The 20406-nt window shown below is 37.7% G+C and overlaps 2 protein-coding genes across 2 annotated transcripts in view; both read right to left on the bottom strand.

The window, feature by feature from the left end:
• Nucleotides 1–362, bottom strand: part of LOC108575978 — a 1599-nt gene extending 1237 nt beyond the window's left edge. The window contains exon 1 of the mRNA XM_017938917.1: nt 68–362. Within this exon, the coding sequence (XP_017794406.1) occupies nt 68–362 (295 nt within the window). The remainder of the gene's footprint in view (nt 1–67) is intronic.
• A 194-nt stretch (nt 363–556) lies between these two features.
• On the bottom strand, nt 557–3290 carry LOC108575977 (zinc finger BED domain-containing protein 5-like). The gene is made up of 3 exons (XM_017938916.1): nt 2628–3290; nt 2149–2480; nt 557–710 (listed from the first exon to the last, which is right to left on the bottom strand). The coding sequence occupies exons 1-3, from the start codon at nt 3288–3290 to the stop codon at nt 557–559; spliced, it is 1149 nt and encodes a 382-aa protein (XP_017794405.1).
• Nucleotides 3291–20406: the final 17116 nt, after the last annotated feature.

Here is a 20406-nt window from a genome sequence, read left to right as displayed (position 1 = left end):
CATTTGTCTGCTGCGACTTTCGTGTCTAATTTGTTTAAGTATCGCGCTAACATATTCAATTGTTTGCGCGCTTCATTCTGATCCTTTCCGATCAGAACCAGATCGTCAGCAAATGCAGTAATGGAGACATTCTCGTCTCCCAACTTGACGCCCTCAGTCGTCTCGTCAATATCCTGTATAATTGGATCTACGGCTAAGTTAAATAATAGCGGAGACAGTGGATCCCCCTGCTTGACGCCTCTCAGCAGGTCCACTGTCAGGGTCTCTCTATTCTTACACATTATACTGGTTCGGCAGCCATCGTACATTTTAGTAATATATTCTCCTATTCTTGTAGATTTTCTGGTCTTCTTTGTATACATTGTTCAGAGCAATTAGAGGATAGCAATTATGAAAAATTTTATTACACCCTAGAGCTGGCGAATTGACGGCCCGTGGACCGCATATTACCCTTTCCCCTACTTGCCTGTTTTGCAGAGCCGTAGGGGAACAGTCCTCTCTTTAACTATATGATGTCGCCATCTTTATATTGTCCTTGTGATGAACTGGCGGCTCGTCAGTAGTAGCTCTCGCTCCTACATAGAACAGACTGATAGTGGGAGAATGAACTGACTGTGCAGTCCCCGGCGGAACAGAAGTTCGTCAGCTCTGTAATACGCAATCCAAAAAGTGCTACAGACTTGATAGGTTGACATGTCATTCGCACAGTACTGTGAGAAAGATTGAGTTTAAGACACTCATTAAACGATACTGAGAAAAGAAATGTTCGTCACGTACAGAACTACTCTAATTTCATACATCAGTGTATTTGATAATTGTTTGATATCGAGAATATCATTTATTGTCGTAGACCAATTTTAGAATAGGATAGACTTTGAATATGCAGCCTAGATGATGCCATCGACGAACAACGAGAACTAGCAAAATAAAATGTACATAGTGTTTTCCAGTAATAAAGTTATTTGAAGTCATGTTTGAAAAATAAAAAAATTTTGTATAAAATCCTCTGGATATCATCGTTTAGAGCAAGGATCTTCAACCTTCCACAGCCTTTGGAACTCTTCTAGTTTATAACTTTTGTTATCTGTACAAGTTCCACCTAAACATTCTTTTACATATCACGAAAATCCGTGGGACTAACTCCCCACCCGGGAAAAAATGTAGTTGCAGACCATTCTTTGAATTACACTGAACAATGGTTTTAGGAAGGGATGATGATTGGGGTGAATCTTCAGGGTGTGGAATAAAGGGTAACTCAGGGGAAATCTTCTCTTATATTTATTATATAAAAAAATAAAAATAAAATAAATTTTTGTTACGAACCTACTGCCTTTCCCCCACACATTGTTATTACATACTATTATAATATTATTATTAACATTATTATTAGATACTATTATTACATTATTATAAACATTATTATTAGATATTATTATCATTACCAAACACCTTTATAATTAGAAACCAAAAATTCCAAGCAACCGCCACAGGTAGGAAGGGGGCGAAGTCCGGAAAAACCCATGAAGCGACGCTCGACTTCAGGCCTTTTTCCTGACCATTAGGAAGGTAGGAAGCAAGGTGCCACAACTAGTATAAAACCGATGTACCCGCACAAGGTCGACAGATAGTCTAAAACAATACACCTAGAATGACACCCGCTCGAACTAAACATTAAATAAAACGACATCAAACACATTTCTGGAATTGTACGCTTTTAACCAACTCGAGACGAAGGCGATCTCAACCGTTACGGCCCATTCCGTAACAATTATTCTTAGAAGATTTGACAATCGACCAAACTAAACACTATCCATTTCAAACAATTGATGAACACATTGTAACTGGGTTTGGAAAGTGAAAACAAATACGAATTAAATTTTATTTTCTATGAAACACGTAAACAAAACAAATTATTACACACAAACACAAGGACAAAATAATACAAAATAATACAAAGTAACACAAATAAAATTTAATACAAAAAAATCATTAATGACTAGGCTGGGTCTGTTTATTATCGCAAAGCATATTTATATCCGGAGTAATGGTTGAGATTTGCAAACGAATTTCATCTTCTGTATCTGACCTGTTTCTGTATTTAGCCTTTGTTGCTGCGTACAGAGAGACAGAGATCTTTCACAGATATACGTTGATACAAACGACATCAAGTATTTTACAGCTCGTTTAGCAATCTCAGGATTTTCATTCATAATTTGAAGCCAAAAATGCATAATATCAACTTGAAAAAATGTTATTCTTAATAAGGAATCGGTTGATATATTAATGTGTTGTTCTTTTTCTTTTATTGGCAATTGAGAGGTATCGCAAGATTCTTCAAAAGGATTTTGAATCCAAGATGATTTTTCTGTTTGGCTAGGAAAATATTCCAAAAATGTTTCTTGTAAATCTGATAAATGTTGCAACAAATAATTATATTTGACATTTTCATTGAGCTTAGCGTTGTTCATTACCAAAATATTCTGTAAATTAAGAAAGCATTCAGTATTTCCTTTTAAAGTACAATCTGCCCAAAATTTCAATTTGAAAATAGTAGCTCCATTTTATTTTGTACTTTGAAAATATTGATATTTTTCGCTTGGAGGGAAGTGTTAAGTTCATTAAAATACGCAAAAATATCTATCCGCTTCATTTAATTGATAAGCCAATTCAGACGCATGTTCAGTTAAGAACATTCTTATTTCATCTTTTAATTCACAAAATCTTGTCATCACTTTTCCACGTGATAACCATCGGACTTCTGTGTGAAGCAACAGTGTCTTATGTAAACTACCCATATTTTCACATAATAAGGTAAAAATTCTTGCATTCAACGGCCTTGATTTGATAAAATTTACAATTTTAACACAATCGTTAAGAACAACTTTCAGTTCTTCTGGCATTTTCTTTACTGCAAGAGCTTGCCGATGAAGACAGCAATGGGTGCTCCTAATGTGAGGATTTTTCTGTTTTATGCGTGCAACTGCACCCTTCACATTACCAAGCATTGCCTTGGCTCCATCAGCACATACTTGTTGACATAAATCCCAAGATATATCGTACTTCTCGAAATACGAATCAATCAATTTAAAAATTTCTTCGCCTGTTGTTTTGCAGAGCAGAGCTTTGCAAATAAGCATATCCTCTTGAGCAGCAATTCCATGAATATATCGCACAAAAACGAGTAAAATCGCTAATCCAGCGACATCTGTGGATTCGTCCAGTTGAAGGGTAAATCCATGCTGAGAATTTTTCAAACGCTTTATGAGTTCCAGTTCACAGTAATTTGACATGTTCTTGATGCGCCTTGAAATTGTAGTATCCGAAAAAGGGATCAACCAATTTAACATGTTCTTCTCCAATCATGCAAGAAATTATATCTTTAGCACATGGTTTCACTAATTTTTCTGCAATGGTGTAAGCTTCACCTTGTTGAGTAATACGATAACTGGCCCGATAAGATACTTCCAAAGCATTTTTATTATCGTGATGTACAACACCATCAGTTCAGATTGGCCGACAGATCCAGACGAGAAATGGCTAAAGGCGGAAAGGCAGGCTTATTGATTCAGAATTGTTATTACCATTTAAAAATAACTGATAATCGCTAATGCTTTTCTAAATTTTTGTTCTTGTATTCTACTTTCGATGCAACAGTGTCCGATCGGTCTTCGTGTGACGTTAGTGATAACGATTCGATCAAAGTCTGGCTTAATGGAAAAATCCGGTAAGCGAGCTTCACGTAAAAGGCGAAAACTTGCTGGTTCCTTGAATGCCGTATACGGTAGTGACGTTCTTCGTCTTTCTGAAAATTTAAAATTCCTGAAATTTCTCGGTGTTCCCGTAGGAATACACAACCTCCTTTATCGAGCTCGTTTTGGTAATGAAACAGGACTCCGGGAGCATTAAAATGCTTTGGCTGTCATGTGAGGGAATAAATTATTATATTGTTCTTCTACGAAAAATAAGTATAGACCAAACGTAAATTTTTTGGTTTTATTGCATTCTGATGTTTAAACTCTGATGTTTAAATTCTGATGCTTTTTAAACTTGTGAAGATGTAATATCGTAGTCCTTAATGTTTTTAGGTTGTTCCGTGAGCCCTTGTATTTTTCGTATGTTTAGAAAAGGACCAACAGATTCTACACTTTTAACACTGTTTAGTCGTCCTAATAGATTTACGGCGTTTTCCAGACACGGGGCTGGAAATTATTTGGTCCTTCGCAGCAGTTGTCAATTTGGGAGGCCATCGAGCACTTTAACGTTTATTTAGAAGTTCTATGCTTTTCTTCTCGTGGCTCTCGTCCACATCTGTTTGTTATATTTTAACTTCTCAGGGTTTTTGGTCTCCACTTTGGTATGTTTTTGTTAGCGACGAAGCGCTGCACAGACTTATTACCTGCTGCGTTTATTGCTTCGAGACGCGCGAGTTTCCGCGCGCGTCACTCAAGGGTGCGGACGACACTTGAGAGTGACCGTTGACTTGGGGACGTCCCTTTAGTTCGTTCTTTGTTTAATAGCTTGCCAATCGCGTATAGTCAACCACCTCCTTTGTCGAAGTCGAAATTGTAATAACCAATCCGCGTGTCTCACCCCCGCCGAATGTATCCTGACCGAGGTATCTTCGAACTTTTTCTGAGACCTCGAAAAAAGCAGAATCCATTCGGCTAGCAACAAGTAACATCGAAATCTTCCGGAAACCAAACACGAGCAAATTAGTTAGTATCCCGATACACGGGAGTGGCCCTTCGAATTTGTAATCAGTCGGCACAAACGTGCAAATTCAGCAAAACTCGAAAGATCGCAAGATTACCGCGAGTAGACTAAACAAACACTTTTCTACATTCTTTAAAATAATGGTAGTCTGTTGTAGGCTCCATAGTAAGGTTACGAGAAATTTCTTTAGTGCATAATTTTGGATATCTATTAGCTGTTACTTTAATGTCATCAAAATTAACTTCAACAGGTCTGTCGGGCCTAGGCAAGTCTTTGATGTCTAAATATTTTTACAAATGGTTCTGGTTGTTACCACCGCGTTATGTTTAAGTTCAAATTTATATAATATAACGTATGTCAACTGAATTTCATCGATCTTCACATTTTCGTCTATAAATTAATGCAAAAGAATGTTGAATGAAAAACTTCTGAACAAAAGGTATCTATCGATTGTACTGAATTAAATAACCACCAACTAGTGTTTGTTTAAATAAAATATAAAGCACAATCGACGTGAAAGTAGAACTTTAAAAAGAACTCAAGCACTTATAGGACAATTTAATACATTTAACTGTCAGTTTTATAGACTTGTTATTCTTAAGATGTATAGTAGATGTACTTACTTGTATTATAACAGTTAGTAAGTATAGTAATTACATGCTATAATGTAAATATTAACAACAATATTTTATCTGTAATCTCATCCATATGAAAAGTATAGAAGTTGTTAACGCAGCTTCCCGCGCTTCGTGATAGTTGGAAGGTCGGGGTGGCGTTGGAAATTATTGCACGTATGTGCCAACTACTTATTGTCGCGATGGTGATAGCACTCTATTTTGAAATGTCGATTATTGCGGAATGGACCGCACCTGTGGTTTAACAATGTCGAATATCGCGGACTGGCGCGTTCAAGGTAATGTCGAGTGTTTTTACTCAGACTTTTAGAATCTTTTTGAATGTCGTGAATTTGCTGTATATGTATGTATGATTTCGTCAAGGTGGGGAGTTAACCTCATCGACAAATCGTCGGCCTTTCACCCCCTAGGGCCGCCCTCCTCCGTGGTCCGCAGAGTGGGGTGTAGGCGGAGAGGGAGAGACGGTCCCAAAAGCGGTGTCAGCCCCGCGTGGCAATCTTGCCGAAACGTTGATTTTACGGGTTTATGGTATGTTTACCGTTACTGAGCACGCAGAGGCAAGTACCTGGTCACCATGTGGCCCGCAGAAGTGGAGAATTTCCGTGGCCATCAAGTAATAAACCGGATTTGCCCTCTGGCTTGAATAGGCTATTGTTATCAAGAAAATCGTAGAAAACACTTCTCAAATGTAACGTCGCCTGGAATCTGTGCCATAAACCCCGGTTGGTTAAACAGAAGTAAATATAAAATGTGCTCTCCAGATTCGTATATTTTCACACACACTACCAAGTGGCAGAGGACGTGGTACAATGGGCCATTTGAAACATTGGAATACAGGATAATTGAGTATGCACGAAGATTATACTAATTTTGCTTTGGACTTCATTTGTTTGATTTTTAAGTACATGTGTTTACTCAAGTTTCCTATTCATGTGTGGCAGTATCACTGAATGTTAAGTAGATGTAAAAAGTGTTAGATACTGTGTAAATTGTAAGTAATATTTTGTGCGGCATTGAGGTATACCATTTTCCGGAAATACAACTATTTCACTTTAACATGTAAATAAAATATTTTGCTACAGTTTAAATGCAGTAAAATAGTTAGTTTAAATTTCAAATTTTACATGGTGCGGAAGCCTAACTAAAATGTACATAAAAATTTGTTCGTTGCAGCATTTCAATAATTTGTTGTAGTATTTTATTATTGATATGTACATTTGATATAATATATCATTAATTTATATTTCAAATGTTTCATTCTTAATGTTTAATGCAATCTCTTTGTTATGAGTCACGTATGTGCGCATAGAATGTTGTGTTCGCTTTAGGCCATTTATAACTTCAAATATTAGGAGGGATTTAAACATAAAACGTGTGAATGCTGACACCACTTTATCTTAGCTGTTCATTAACCCTATATTTCATGGCAGACAAGGCTTATTTGGTAGAGACCGAACGTAGATTAATGTTTCCTTACGGAGGTGAATCTATGTTCCTAAATCCCGCATGGTCTTTTAGACGATTATTTTCCGAAATGTCGCGCGACGACGTAAATTTTCGGAAGTGTGCTCTACCGAAGATTTACCGGATCCTCTGGGACTTGTGTTCGTTTTCACTGTTTTCATTCGTTTAATATCGCCAGGAAACTACTAGTGCTTTTTTGACTTTCTTTATGCGAGAAATTCAGTTGGTTATAAGTTAAAAAGATTAGGAAAGAAATCGCATTAAATGTTTGATAAATACAAGAATCCTTTATGCGTATATGTTAGGACCTTTGATAGCTGCGAAGAATTTGTACTTCGTATATTAACTTTTTCACAGCCGGTGCGGCGGTTTTGACGCGAGAGCCTCAGCTGGATGCCACGTGCAATTTTCAAAAATCTATAGCTGAATGCCGCAAGGTTTTGGCATTAAGATAGAAGTGAGAATAAGATATAATGATTTCTAATTAAGTTATCACTTTTATTTTAGGTTAGCTTCAGACTTGAGGAACTGAAATAATAAAGTCCTAGTAATTATAAAATACACATAACTCGCTGTAAATATAAAATGACGTTGAACTACGTCAGCGGCTGCCAACGTGTTAGCATTATTCAAATTTATTGATTCGTTGGTTGGCGTTCGGAATAAGACTGATTCGAAATTCGGAAGAGGACATGCATCTAAGTTACCGAAGGCGGAGTTAAATTTGGGAGATGAAAAAATGGGAGAATATAGAAATTCGATTATTGGTCGTAGAGTATTTCTTAAGTAGATGGAGAGAGGGTAAAAGTGGTGGTAGCAGGATGAGGTGTCTGGGGTTTGGGAAATTCCGGAAAAAAGCAGATCGGACATGAAAGAAGGAAAGTACTCGTTAATAATTAGGAAGTCGAAACAATAGATCGTAAAAACGAGTCATGAAAACGCCGTTCGTTTATGATTTTACCGAGGGTACGCGTCTCTAACCGTCTCTGCTAATCCTATGGGCCGCGGGATCCTGCGGGTCCGTTTTACAACTCCCTTGAAATCTTAAATTAAAGAAAAGAAAATGTTGGGTACGGAACATTAGTTCTTGGACTTATTTAAAAAAAAATGTATTTCGACGATTCATTCGATTTTTATTCCAGTTAAAATAAATTTTAGTAAATATTATACATGAAGCAATGCCACAGATTTCTAATAAATTCATAAAAAAAAAACAAATGGCCACTTGTTTGTTCTTGTTTTTGTGGAATAATTTCGTACCATCTGATCCATCGAATCCGTGCCACCCACCTTTTGTGGTATTGTAAAATTCGATAATATCCGGTTTATTTCGCGAATCCGGATTAATTTTAGCATCGTGGTGTGTACTGGATAATAAAATTACAGATTTTGCTTTTTTGGGTACAAATGAAACTATTGTTAATTGTTTTGTGAATCCAAAAATGGTATTTTTTCTTAAGGTTTCAATTATTAGTAAACCACTGTTCTTCAAATTTAATGCTAGCTGCGTAGTTGTAAAAATATTGTCGCATGTTATGTTTCGTTTTGTTTCGAAGTAAGGTGTGCAAAGTTTTTCGACTACGCGTTCTCCTAAATATGGTGCTGAACTTTGTCCATTTTGTTTACCGACGTACGGTTCCCCTCTAAGTGGGTAACCTGTTCTCGAATCATTTGCCCAAAATATTTTCATACCATATTTATTTGGTTTATAAGACATCTTCCTCTATATCTCACCAACTGTTCATCTACAGTTAGTGTGCAACCAGGTATGTAAAACTGTCCAAAACTTTCATTGGTACTTTCCCAAATATTACGAATAGGGGCAAATTCTTTTGCCTGTCTTTGAGTTCTTGTATTTTTGTTATCAAATCTTATAAATTGCAGCAATTTTTTAAATCTATGTTCTGATATTATAATTCGGAAAAGTGATGGACTATATTCTTTGCTCCACAACTTTGAACAATTGACATGCGACTGTTTCAAATGCCTGCAGTAAAAGGGATGCCTATAAATGCTTGCATTTCCATTGTATCCGTAGGTTTCTACAGCATCGAGGCTTTCTACGTTTCCTGAGCTTCCTGGACTCGCGGGAAAGTCCCTTGTTTGCGTCCGCTGGCTACGAAGGAGTTCCAACTCCCTTGCCATTATCAATTTTTCTCTCCTTAATATTTCCAATTCTCTGCATGATGTCGTTCTGCCGCCGCGCTTTGTCGTCTAACCCTTCGCGACACTAGTGTAAGCTGCCCCTTTCGGGGCATCCAGTACCGAAGCTTGCGCCTATTCCTCTATTCAGCTCATCTACTTATCCAACTACGTCAAACAAGAAGACATAGGCTGGCAAACTTTGTGTGCGCGTTCTTCTTCACGCTTCTAAGGCCTAGGACGCCCGACTGAGTCTTGACTCCGAGTCCTGTAAGGAGTTTTGCTCTTCATGTTCCTTGGCCCTGGCACTGAAAATTAATTTCCCAAGCGCAAGAACAAATTTCCGGTCTTCCTTACCCTTCTTGGCCCGGTGGACACCTGGGCCTAAAATGCCTACAGTATCTAGATTTTGGAACCTTACGAATGTATTTTGTTTTCCATTCATTTTCTCTGTTCCATTTTACCTCCTCGTTGAATCCCTTCAGTACTGGCGTATCAACTGATGTGTTAGAAAGTATGAAATAATTATTTCACTGTAGTTTATTAGTTAAATGTAATACAATAAATATAATTTATTTATAAAGTGCCCGATCATCAGATCTCGGGCCATCCAGAATTCACCAACGGTATTTTTGCGTGTTTCAGTCAGTTGTTGAATGCTTTTTCCAGCGTATCAGAGTTAATCGAGATTGGATCTCCGCGACTCCGTCGGTGTAATCTTGGCTTGTTAGAGACAATCTCACTTGGTACCTTTGCATATATACATGGGTGAAAGCGAGCCTCTCGTATTTGTTACATACACCAATGCAAATTATCGAAGTACCAATCTCCATTTTCCTTGATCCTCTTCAATCGCCTGCGAAATTCTAACGTGGTGCATACTACGATTAGAATTTAGCTTAGTATCTTCGCAGAACTTTACCAGACTAAATTAACGGAGAGGATCGAATCGTGTCTTTTTCCCCTCTGTCTCCTTTTCCACGCCGTTCCCTTTTTAGCTCCAACGCTACTCTCGAATACTATAAGAGTGCTTTGTGTGGAAATCTTTTTTCTCTTTCAGACTCGAAGTTTTCCCACCTATTTTGGTTAACCGTAAATTATGCTGCTATTTCTAACAAAACTTGATGCTTAGGGGAATGTCCGTCGTCGTTATCAGTCCGCCAAAATGAACGGAAGCTGTTTCATTCACCGTGTTAAACGTACTACTCGTGATTGATCTTACGATCGTTCGAGTTCCTGCGGATTATGTACGTGGTGTGCCGACTAAATTAAACCTTTCGGAAGACAAATAACTATTGACGAAGTGACTATATTTCTGTAGAACTAACTCGTACGGTTGTCTGATGGATTCTAACGATCGAGGACTGGGACAGTCTCCAAGACACCTCAGATACGAGCCTGCGGCGGGGGTGAGACACGCGGGTTGGTCAACTACATTTTTCGAGCTAGACAAGGGAGATGGTTGAATCTAACGCGATTGGCAATCATTAGGTACCGAAAACTAACTGTTAGGTTTTCTGCAGAAACGGTTTATGGCACGATCGATCGGGAACGGTTATTTTTGAGTTGAGGATTTTCGTTTATTGCTTGCACGGGTCTAATTACATCCTGCGAGGGTCACTAGAATTGCTTTGCTAGATTTTTAGTAATTTGTGTCCCTCGCGCTCAATAGCCTACGAACATACCATAAACCACGAATTTCCGGACGGCATATCTCTGTGTAACGGTCCGCTTGCCGATGAGTCACCCGGAGGAAATTCCAGATTTTTGGGACTTTCCGCCCACCCCTCGCGACCGTCTCCCGCCCTTCCAAGGTGACAGCGCGCTAAGGGTGCACTGGAAAGGCGGTAAAGACGATATTAGACACGCTGATTGACAAATGCAATCGTTAATCAGCGTGTCCTAACAAAAATCCCTCTCACGGACGTCCGAGACGCGACGTCGGAGAGTGAGTCGTCGAGTAGTCGTTCAACCACCACGAACAAGGAGAACCAAGGAGCAACCAGCTCACATCACGCGATACCATAGATCAGTTTTTACAAGTCCCAATAATTTGGGTGGTCCTTCGAACCAGTATCTAGACGGCACAACATCGTGCAAACATCCACAAAGCTTGAAAGTTCATCGCCACAACCACGAGCATTAACATTAACTCATAGCATAAAAATGCAAATTCTGTTAGAGTCTTACTTTTTTATTGTATTCCTGTCGTGACGATTATTTTATTATATTTACGACAGTTTATTATAATTGTTTATCACTTCGAGAATAAATAACTATTGGTTTCTGTTTGCTTAGAATATAAGCATCGTGTCATCAAAGAATTTCTTGTTTCGATTAATTTGTCATTGATTCTTTTTCATTATTTTTGGTTTTTATTAAACACTCATGTACAACAATCTTTGTAAATAATACTCAATATGAGCTTCTAAGTGGTTAATTTACGAACAGACCATCATCCGAAGAAAACGAGACGGAATACCTATGTAATGCATTTTTCATAACTTTCCCACCATTTCCGGGAAAAATGACAATTACATTTTTTCTTCCTTATGCGTAGAATCATGCTGTAAAAAAATTTTTCGTTCCAGCCGTATGCCAAAATTGGCCTTTTTTGATCATCCTACTTTATTAAAGGCCATGGATGTCATTAGTAAGAAAAAATTGTCCATATAATGTATAAGGCAGCACAATTGTTTGGAATACCATATTCTACTCTTCAAGAAAGAATTTTAAAAAAGTAGTTTATATTTACATTACATTTACACTAGTTATCATTTTTATCATATTTACGTTATTTTAAGTTATGGTTTTCTAATTTAAAATATTTCTAGGTTTTAATGTTGCTACAAAAACTGGAAGAAAATTAAAAAATTCAGTTAACAAAAATAGTGAAACCACTGCTAATTACAAAAAATAATAAAATTTTTATTAATTTAACAGTTTTCTCACCTCTTTTATAAAGAAAAATCATGGCCGGAATTACCCCAATAGTAGGGTGTTGCGTCTCAAGTTGGCGGTTAAACTTGTGAAGACTTAAAGACTTTTCTACGTTTCTCGTTTCTTTCTCGAGAATGATATAGTGTTCTCCTATTTGAAGGAATTTGTTTCGTTTCCCTTTTCGAATTATTGCAATATAAATTTTGCATGTGTTTAACAGGAAGTTTATTCCCTTTTTATTTCCTGCACATGCGTCACCCTGTCGCCTTTCACGATGGAGTTTTGCCTTGACTAGAAGTAGGAAGAAGGCGATACGTCCATCTTTCATGAATTTATACTAGTTTTTTCTTGTTAATAGACAGCACAAGCTGCACTATCGTATTCTTTGTTGCCGTTTCCTTTTCTAGAACCAATCGAAGAATCTAGACTGTGTGTTTGTTCATGCCAGACTCTTTATTCGCGTGCCGTGAGGTGGATCAAGATTACGAGATAAAGAAAATCATACAAAGTGTGAGATCTCGTTTTTCTGAGAATTCTAAAAAGAGTAAATTTATTATCTGCCTAGAGCCACTGTGGTGCGTTATTTTAGAGAAATTGGATTCGTAATATGTGCGAATAATTCGAAAAATGAGGGTCTTCTACGGGACTATGTTCGCACCTCGTTGGACTCGTCTTAACATACACTGTTATATTATGTATAAAAAAATATAGCATTCCATTTAAAAAAATTAAACTAATTTTGAAATCTCCCCCACCATACCCGGTACAAAAAAAATATTTATGCCATATAATTTTCACCCTTGTTTCATGATGTAGCAAAAAATGTAGGAACATAAAAAAGTTGTAGCTCTTTTTCATAAAAATGACACTTGAAGAAACTTTTTTTTGAGAATGATGTCACTTCATTTGTTAACTTTTTTTTGTCAAAACATATTCTACGATATTCAAGCTGCATTCCCAAATTTTTTCGATCCAATATCACTGCTATATTTTGAACACCAGCCACTTAAAAATTGAACTGGGTCACATAGACCCCGTGTGACAACGGATGGTTAATTCGAAATACTGAAGTTTCTTTGAAAATTAAAACATTTACTTAACTTGTCAAATAGAAAATATTGGAACTTTAAATTAGCGAACAGTTATTCTATTTATCAAATTGATTGGAAGACAAAAATGAACGCTATTGCACATGATTGACTAAGAATCGAAATTTTTTCATCGTCATTTCAAGGAAGACGTTGACGTCCAAAATGTAGTTGGCATTCCGTTTGGTCAGTCACGTTCCACATCCTGCACAAGCTATTTTCGTTGATTCGAGATCATACAAAGAGTTTGATTGCGACCTAAGCATCGCCGGTTTCTCCCTCTGCAATTACTACCAGGGACATTTTCATTTCCTAACATGTTCGTAGGAATAATGGTAACGATTGTGAACAGTCGTCGAGAATACCAATGTCCCGTTTCATCTTCGTTTTTTCTATCAGTTGAATTATGGGTTAGGGTCATCGATGAACGAACAAAGCAGTTTCAGTTTCACGTTTATCGTTGTGTTCGTTCATTTTTTCTGTAAAAATCTGCATAAATTAATCACATGAATTTGAATTGTCAAAAGCTTCAAAGGGTAATTTATCACAACTGGAAAGTAGTTAATAGTAAACATTGGAGGTTAAGATTAGCAATTGTAATAAGTAGAGGAAGAGATGGTTCTAGCATTTTTGCAGGATGAGGCTAGCAGTTTAGAAAAAAAAGATTGATGAATAAATAATGCAAAATCTTAGTGCTGCTAAAAATACAGTTCGCATGACTGCTCAAGAATCGTACATTACGTAAATGCACATTAATTTTGAATGATGTTCAAACTTGTATAGGGGAGACCGGGGTCAAAAGTAGCAGGGGGCGAAAGTAACATTTAAATAATTCAAAACCTATTGTAGCCATTATCGCAAATTTTAGATATATAATGCAAAATTACAATTGAAGTGCGCACATCCATGTCCTAACAATATAGATAACAATAAATATGCAATTAAAGTATACAGAGAACAAAATGACTTCTCGACACCCTAAAGTAACTTTTTCTCAGTGCTTCAAAATTGTAATATAAATGTTAATTCCAAATGTTTTGGAATTATGAATATTTAGTGAATAAAAATTCAGTTATTTACAACACAAATAATTTATTGTAAGATTGACTATTTTTAAACTCTAAGCTATTTTTCAGTCGCGAGGTGTTCTGTTCAAAGTCCTTGTTCTGTTCAGTACGAGATTCTATTTTGTTCTGATTAGATGGAGGGACGCCTTCCACCGAAGTTGGCAATTGCTCCCTCCATCGTCTGGGAGAATTCCCTCCAATTCATATTTTAGAAGGAACTGCAGAAAAGTGAGATCTAGGATAGTCCAATTAAAAATTGGGACGGTTTCCCGATTGCGCAACGTCTACAGGCCAAGTGTTCGTCCGGTAAACAAGGCCTGCAGGACGTCGCACAAAAGGTCCCAGTTCGGAAAACCCTCTTTTGACTGCGTGTCGGCTTACTATGTGTCAATTGCCGTTGAGGTGGTCTGGCTGGCAATCCTTCGAGAGAAAGTTGTTATGTTCCAGCCAGACCCAAGTCCGTGAGAAACTATACATCCTTTGAAAATACTTGACTTTCTCAAAAACGTCACTGTCCTGTGTCGTCGCAGCGTAAGCCTGAACACATGGCCTTAAGGGGGTATTCTGGTCTAGAGTGTCATTTTTTAGTCCTTCTTAGGGATTTTTTTGAAAGAAAGTATAAGTTTCTCAGTATCGGCATTTTGCATACATATTTATTCGTGCTTTAAGAAAGTTCATAATTTTTTTCAAATGAAAATAATTAAAACTGTCTGAATTATATATCATTCAGTGCGGTCCCTTTAAAAAAAGTGTCCTACTGCCTGACACGATTCCTAAAGGAAAAACCCAAAAGGATTCTTGATTAGTACGAATGTGATTAGTGAAAATTTACAAAATGGCGGCACTTTGAATTTTGTGTATCGATTTTGTCGATTTTCTTTCGTTTTTCAGAGGCTCTAAAAATCAGAAAAATGTATATTTTGGCATAATTCTGGTTCAGACGATAACGGCACATCCACTGAAGGTGCATGTAAAATTTGGAGTCAATCGAACAACTAGAACTTGAGATATCATATCAGCCATTTAGAAAAATATGGTTTCGAGAAAAACGCGTTTAATGTTTCTCATATCAGTTACATGAGAATAGTATACTTATGACTGCGGGCTACATGTCGTTTTCTTTAACCGTCTATAGCTTCGTCAATTTTACGAATTCGGAAAAATCCTTCGACAGTTATACTTCTGCCAGTCTTCTTTCAGAAAATGTAAAAAAAATCGATGTTTTTGAAAAGTGTAGACTAGAATACCCCCTTGACAATAAGTATTCCATGTGCGAGAAAGTGCATTTCCTTTATTTTAATCTTTACTTTGACCCCTTTGAATGTAATACTGATCGTTACGTAACACTTTTAAGTGTCTTGTTAATGAAAATTTGTAATCTAAGTCAAAAAGCATGGCCGGGGACGATTATAACATCAGCAGTCGTAGTCAAAAGTAACATATTTTTGCCTTGTATGCCTTGATTCATATACGCGATATTACCAAATGAAAAATAAGTGCAGTGCCTGAAGTGTAACGATTGAGCACATGAAGACTGCACTAAATAACATAATTTATACGTTTGACATAATTGTGAAACCGAATAATCTGTAATCAGATAAAAATATTGTAATTTTTTAAAGAATTTGATTTAATACCTATTTAGTTCTTCTTTTATATGAACACAATTATTTTACTTCTTTTCATTTACTGTTACAATTTAGTTTAATACATATTTTGATTGAAAAAAAAAAAAATTGTGTTATCAACCGTATGCGCCGGAGTACGGGACGGTTATAACATAACATTTTCTCTGATCTCCATTTTTCATTAATAATTTGGATATTACATATGTACTTGTCATAAAGCTATGTTAGAATTTGGTATAAGAATTTTTGTTGTATATGTAATAGTTTTTGCGTAATCGTAGTCGAAACTTAAATTGCTACTTTTGACCCCGTTCTCCCTTACTTCGACCACGCATAAAATGGAAGAAAGACACAGCCGAAAATCTTGCTGATGAACAAAGAAACACATTAACTGAATGGGAAATAACTCAAAAAGTTTTAACTATTGTTACGGATAACGCGAAAAAAACACGTGAAAATACAATATTTATATACCCCAACTTTAATGAAGATTTGATTGAACTACTTCTGAGTGGTGGAAGATAAGAACAACTAACAAAGTGAGAGGTTTGAGACTTTCACGGTCCGGATTGATATGAGTGGAAATATTTGAGGCTTCCGGGTGTAAGCCGTGTCCAAAAGAATTTACATTCCGACGTTTCGCCAGCATTGCAGCTAGCTTCATCAGGGTCTAGTGACGTACTGATAATGATAACTAACAAAGTGCTCAAGAATTGCGAAATTCGCCGTGAAATATCTAATAACGACAACGTCAGTTGCTTCCGAATGCTATTTTTCTATTGTAAGAAATATCGCTGCATTTAAAAACAAAAACTCGTGTTTCGTCTTGTACTTCGAACAAGCTGTATGTTCGAGAGTGGTGGCGCTGGATTGTCGCTGGTTCGCTGGTGAGGTTTGGTTGGTGGTGTGCTGTCGAAGTAATTGACTTTGAGTGTGCACGTATTTTTAATATATCAAAAGAAAATACTTTATTTCGGACGTGTTAAGCACTCGGGTACTAATTTCTGCGTACTTCGAATATTGCACTAGGTGCCGTCTGAAGATTGAATGTATTGCGTTGAGAGTCTGACTGAATCTTTAATACTCCTAATGTAACTGATGGTCTGTGTACTAACACTCTGTGGTCTTAAGCTAAGTCGGCCTTCTTATCGAGTCGTTCCTTCTCCAAATCTTCTAAAATTTGAAGAAGGGACGCGAAGGGAGGTTCTTAAAATTACTAAGTGACCAACCCCGTATCACTCCTTCCACTGCGCCCGGAGCGCGTCACGTCCTTAGAGCGGGGGTGACGAAGCTGGTCCTTGCTGGATGGAAATTTGACAACAAGGGGGGAAAACCCGGCCAGGTCAACTCTGACTCTCCGACTCGTTCGGAAGGTCAGGTACCGAGAGGGCTCGGTAATTGCATCGGTTTCGAAGACCCTTTGGGGGTGACTTTATGATACCTTGCCTTACTGACTGAACGATAGCCTATTCCTTAATATTTGAGAAATTCTAGGTGCCGCATGTTGGCTGCAGACCGGTCTGCTAAATTAAAAATAACGGTTTGTTGAACTAGAAATCACGTATCATAAAATCGTCCCCTTGCTGTCCTAACAGGACGAGTGGTAATTTGATGTGGTGTGTGATCGAAGTGAGTTATTTGTATATTCGCCGTGTGCCGCGTTGATGAACTTATTTTATAAAAGAAGTGGATGGGTAGGAGGTGGTGGTCTACGCCAATTGGAACGTGCCTACCACCTTGGACAGTCCTCCATGGTCCGCGAGCATACTGCCCACCCTGGAATTTCCAAGTTGGCAGGGTGGTTGGTATGTCGCGATGGCCGGTGAATGGGGCCCAAGGGTAGCTCGCTCGTAACGGGACTTGGGCGGTCAGAGTGGCGCGAAAGGTTTTATGACATGTCAATGTCTATTGAATGTTCACGAGTGGGCACCAGGAAGGTATGTGGCCCGCAGAAACTTTATTTCTCTACAGCCGTAAAACGCTTCCTGGGCTTCGTCGCCAATTTGAAAGGAAATTTTAATTAACGCGAAGCAAAAAGGGGCGCATTCAAAAATAGCGCAAACAGGCGTCCATGTCATAAACCCAATCCCTAATAACTCGCTTATTACCAGGAATACCTTAGTTTTTTTTTTATATCAAAATAGGTAATGAATTAAATAAATTTTGTTAATTTTATAATCGTGTTGATAGTTGCAATCTGCAAATTTGTAAACCCGCATTTTCCGCATATTATTCTAGTACATGTATTCAAATATTCTAAATCTTTTATCAATTTAACCTAACCTTCAAATTTCTTGGATATCCATATATTACAAATCACAGGAATCAAAATACGGATACGTTATTTGGAAGTGACGTGGTGTAAAGTAATTTCTCGCGCAAGTTGTTTAATAAAAATATATTTATTTGAATCCGATAAGGCTTAAACTAATTTTGAAGTGTAGGCGACGCGAGTCTACGACAAAAGGCCTCGTGCCTTTTTCGGGGCTCCCTTAAGTAGCCCCTTTTCCCTGGGAAAGTCCCAGCAAGTGGAGGCGCGGGCCTACATTGCCTAGGCGATACTCTTGTCCTCGAGGACGAAGAAACTCGGAGATGTTTGGAAAAACATCTCTCGATTCTTGAGATCTCTCGAAGAAGAGCTTTAAGTGGCAATTTTAAACGTGTTAAATGTGCCTTAATTTTCGAAACGAATTTAGTTGAGAACCATTCTTCAAATAAAATGGAATTCATCTATGCTGATTTTTGAACTTCGTAATAAACTGGTAAAGCATTGATATTTATGTTTTTAAATGCTCTTGGTTTAGCTGATTTCCCTATAACAAAGAGAGGCAGTTGGTGACTCCTAACAGCATTTGTACAAAAAGTTAGGGTGATTCTCTCTTTATTCGTTTTAAAACCGGCAGCGGTTGTTTTTTGTGCTATTGCTAGCGTTTTGTCCGCAAGAAGTTTGAAATTTATACCTTGTTTCTGATGTGCTCGTGTTTCGTTGCAATCAACCTTTTCGAGCCTTGTCGATTGCCGTGGCGTCATAAAATTACCGCTGCTACGAAAACGAGCGAAGGCGAAAAATATATACAATAGAACTACATACTAAGAAATCTAAGGGTCGGACGGCTGACATACCTGTCGAGGATTAAACATACCTGTTTCATCTAAATTATAGGTCGCTACTTGTTCAGGGGAAAGATTTCCCTCAAGTATAACATTCAACAATTTTTTAGAAAATTTACTTGGTGTTTTGATCGGCTGATAATTTTTCACTACAAAACACTTAAATAATAGATTCCGTGCCGCCTTTCTACCGTGAAAGTCATTCCTCACTGGCTAAGAATTTTTCTTCGTTGTTGATTTTTTCGTGTAATTGAATTACTTTTTCTATCAATATTGGCTGGCTATGAGATGTTTCTTTTTGTTGTTCTTGCAGAAACCATTATTGGAATATGGGAGTTATTGGTTGTTAGATAATTAATAATCCTTATTTTAATCTATAAACTTTTATTAGACACAAGGGAGGTTCGCTTTTCTACTTGATAGCACTATAAGAGCACTGTATACAGACTGAGAGTTCTCCTACGCAACGCCCTAATATTGCCTACGACCCCGCTTCGGACCGAAGGGCCTTTTGTCACGTATTATAAACATTCGGTTCTTTACTAAACAGAGGTGGTAAAGCTAAACGGATTTCTCCGAACGTATACAAAAGAAATATGTACTTCCTAGCAAGGCTTTAGATTAATTTTTGTTATGTCTAACTGACTGATAAATCTAACAACCATATCCATAACGCATCATCAGCTATTTTATTTTTCGATTTTTTCATTGTGCATCTGCTTGAGAGCACTTATTCAAATTCTATTTGCACACTGAAGTCTTGACGAGATTTCCGGTTTTCCCGCCAACCCTTCACTGTACTTTTTCCAACACCCAATTCACTGCGTATCCGTTTTACAAATCCTCTATTGTTCAAACATTTTAAAGCTTTCAATTTCGTTTCAATACTTAACACATTTTGTTTATACTTATTCATACTCATTCTTACGTATTTCTCAATGTTAATGCGATATATGTGAAAAAGTAAAATATTGCGAAAGTGGTAAATAACGTTTGGAATAATTCTAATAAAATAGAAACGCGTGGAAAGCGTTGTATACGTATTGTAGAGCTTCTTATGCCGATTGTCTTATGTCGAAGTCCATTACTGTTAATGCTCGTGGTTGTGGCGATAAACTTTGGAGCTTTGTGGATGTTTGCACGATGTTGTGCCGTCTAGATACTGGTTCGAAGGACCACCCAAATGATTCGGACTTGTAAAAAACTGATCTATGTCTAACGCGTGATGTGAGCTGGTTCCACCTTGCTTCTCCGTGTTCGTGGTGGTTGAACGACTACCACACGACTCCTCGTCAACGTCGCGTCTCGGACGTCCGTGAGAGGGATTTTTGTTGGGACACGCTGATTGGTTAATGGTTAACGATTGCATTTGCCAATCAGCGTGTCTAATATCGTCTTTGCCGCCCTTCCAGTGCGCCCTTAGCGCGCTGTCACCTTGGAAGGGTGAGAGACGGTCGCGAGGGGTGGGCGGAAGGTCCCAAAAATCTGGAATTTCCTCCGGGTGACTAATCGGCAAGCGGACCGTTCGGAAATTCGTGGTTTATGGTATGTTCGTAGGCTATTGAGCGCGAGGGACACAAATTACTAAAAATCTAGCAAAGCAATTCTAGTGACCCTC

The sequence above is a fragment of the Habropoda laboriosa genome, unplaced genomic scaffold (genome assembly GCF_001263275.1).
Source record: "Habropoda laboriosa isolate 0110345459 unplaced genomic scaffold, ASM126327v1 scaffold367, whole genome shotgun sequence".
In the NCBI taxonomy this organism is placed as follows: domain Eukaryota; kingdom Metazoa; phylum Arthropoda; class Insecta; order Hymenoptera; family Apidae; genus Habropoda; species Habropoda laboriosa.
Note: the sequence above shows the minus strand (reverse complement) of the source record. Positions and strands in the feature narration are given on the sequence as shown.